Source organism: Kryptolebias marmoratus, linkage group LG21, assembly GCF_001649575.2.
Source record: "Kryptolebias marmoratus isolate JLee-2015 linkage group LG21, ASM164957v2, whole genome shotgun sequence".
In the NCBI taxonomy this organism is placed as follows: Eukaryota; Metazoa; Chordata; class Actinopteri; order Cyprinodontiformes; family Rivulidae; genus Kryptolebias; species Kryptolebias marmoratus.
In genome coordinates, this window is record NC_051450.1 from 22482378 (window position 1) to 22483693 (window position 1316).

The 1316-nt window shown below is 54.6% G+C and overlaps 1 protein-coding gene across 1 annotated transcript in view; it reads left to right on the forward strand.

Annotated features, from left to right (window-relative positions):
* si:ch211-230g15.5 (polyhomeotic-like protein 3) overlaps positions 1–1316 on the forward strand; it is a gene marked incomplete at its 5' end in the record, with an annotated part of 13380 nt that overhangs the window by 6016 nt on the left and 6048 nt on the right. Inside the window, 3 exons of the mRNA XM_037973334.1 lie at positions 203–534; positions 824–1022; positions 1099–1210. Coding sequence (XP_037829262.1) covers positions 203–534; positions 824–1022; positions 1099–1210 — 643 coding nt within the window. The remainder of the gene's footprint in view (positions 1–202; positions 535–823; positions 1023–1098; positions 1211–1316) is intronic.

A 1316-nucleotide genomic window follows, 5' to 3' on the forward strand; every position in this document is an offset into this window, starting at 1 on the left:
CCCACCTGTGTCAGCCCCACCTGTGTCAGCCCCACCTGTGTCAGCCCCACCTGTGTCAGCCCCACCTGAATGCAGTCCGATCATTAAGAACCTCAGAGTTCTGCTTTGTTTACAGTTTTTAGTGAATTTTCTTGACGCCGTATCTGGATACATGTCAGAAACTCATTTTCTGAATCAGATTTCTGTCTTTTCTCCCCCCCAGCGTTGTCCAGTCTGTCCTCCCAGTCTCCCCCCTCCTCACCCTTCATCACCTCCTCCTCATCAGAGCCCCCTCCCCCCCTCCTGCTGGCTCAGACCGCCCACCCGACCGACCTCAGCCTGTCGCAGCACGAAGAGAGGAAAGCCGACAAAACGCCGCCAGAGTTGCAGCCCGACGCTGAGACGGAGCCTCTCTGCCAATCAGAAGACGAGTCTGAGAGCTTCGGCCAATCGCTGTGCGGGCCATGGGAGATGAAGGCGTGGCCTGAAGGACGGCAGGTGCTGACTCACCTGGTGGAGGGCTTCGTCATCCAGGAAGGGCTGGAACCATTTCCTGTAAGGAAACATGGAAGAGAAGCGGGTGAAGGCTTTGAAACGTTTTCATTTAAAAGTGAAATCAGGAAGAATCTCAAATATTTAAAAATCTGATCTTTTTTATTTCATGACTCAACAGAAAACCACAAATAATCCACCTCTCAGGTGAAAAATTACTTAAAGTTTTCCTCCTATCAGAGGACTGCGAGTCCTCAGGAACAGCTGATATCAGCCGAACGAGCCGAAGCTAAAGATGGAGTCTTTCATTCAGACGTTTGTCTCCTGTTGACTCGCCTGTCCTGTCCTCCAGGTGAACCGCTCGTCCCTGCTGGTTCCGGAGCAGGTGACCAAACCACAGGAAGTGAACGGGACCAACGGGAGAGCGGCGGCTGCTGTGGCGCCGGCCGTGGCGCCGGCTCCGGCAGCGACAGAAGCTGTGAAGCCGACGGAGCCCTCCACGGATTCAGAGGAGGAGGAAGGAGGAGGAGACACGGACGACCCTGGGACCAGTAAGGGTTTGATCTGTAATCTGGTTTGGATTAAACGTTGGCGCTGAGGACAACAACGTGTCCCTGTCCCTCACAGGACCGGGATACAAGGACAGAGCCGTCCTGCACTGCCAGTTCTGCGGGAAACGAGGCCACGCCCACAACTTCATGAGGTCCAAACGCTTCTGCTCCACTTCCTGTGCCCGAGGGTGAGACAGAAAGCTGTGAGGGTTCTGTGGGTCCTGATCCAGTCCCAGATCTGATCCAGTTCTGATTCAGACCCAGACCTGATCCAGTTCTGATTCAGACCCAGAC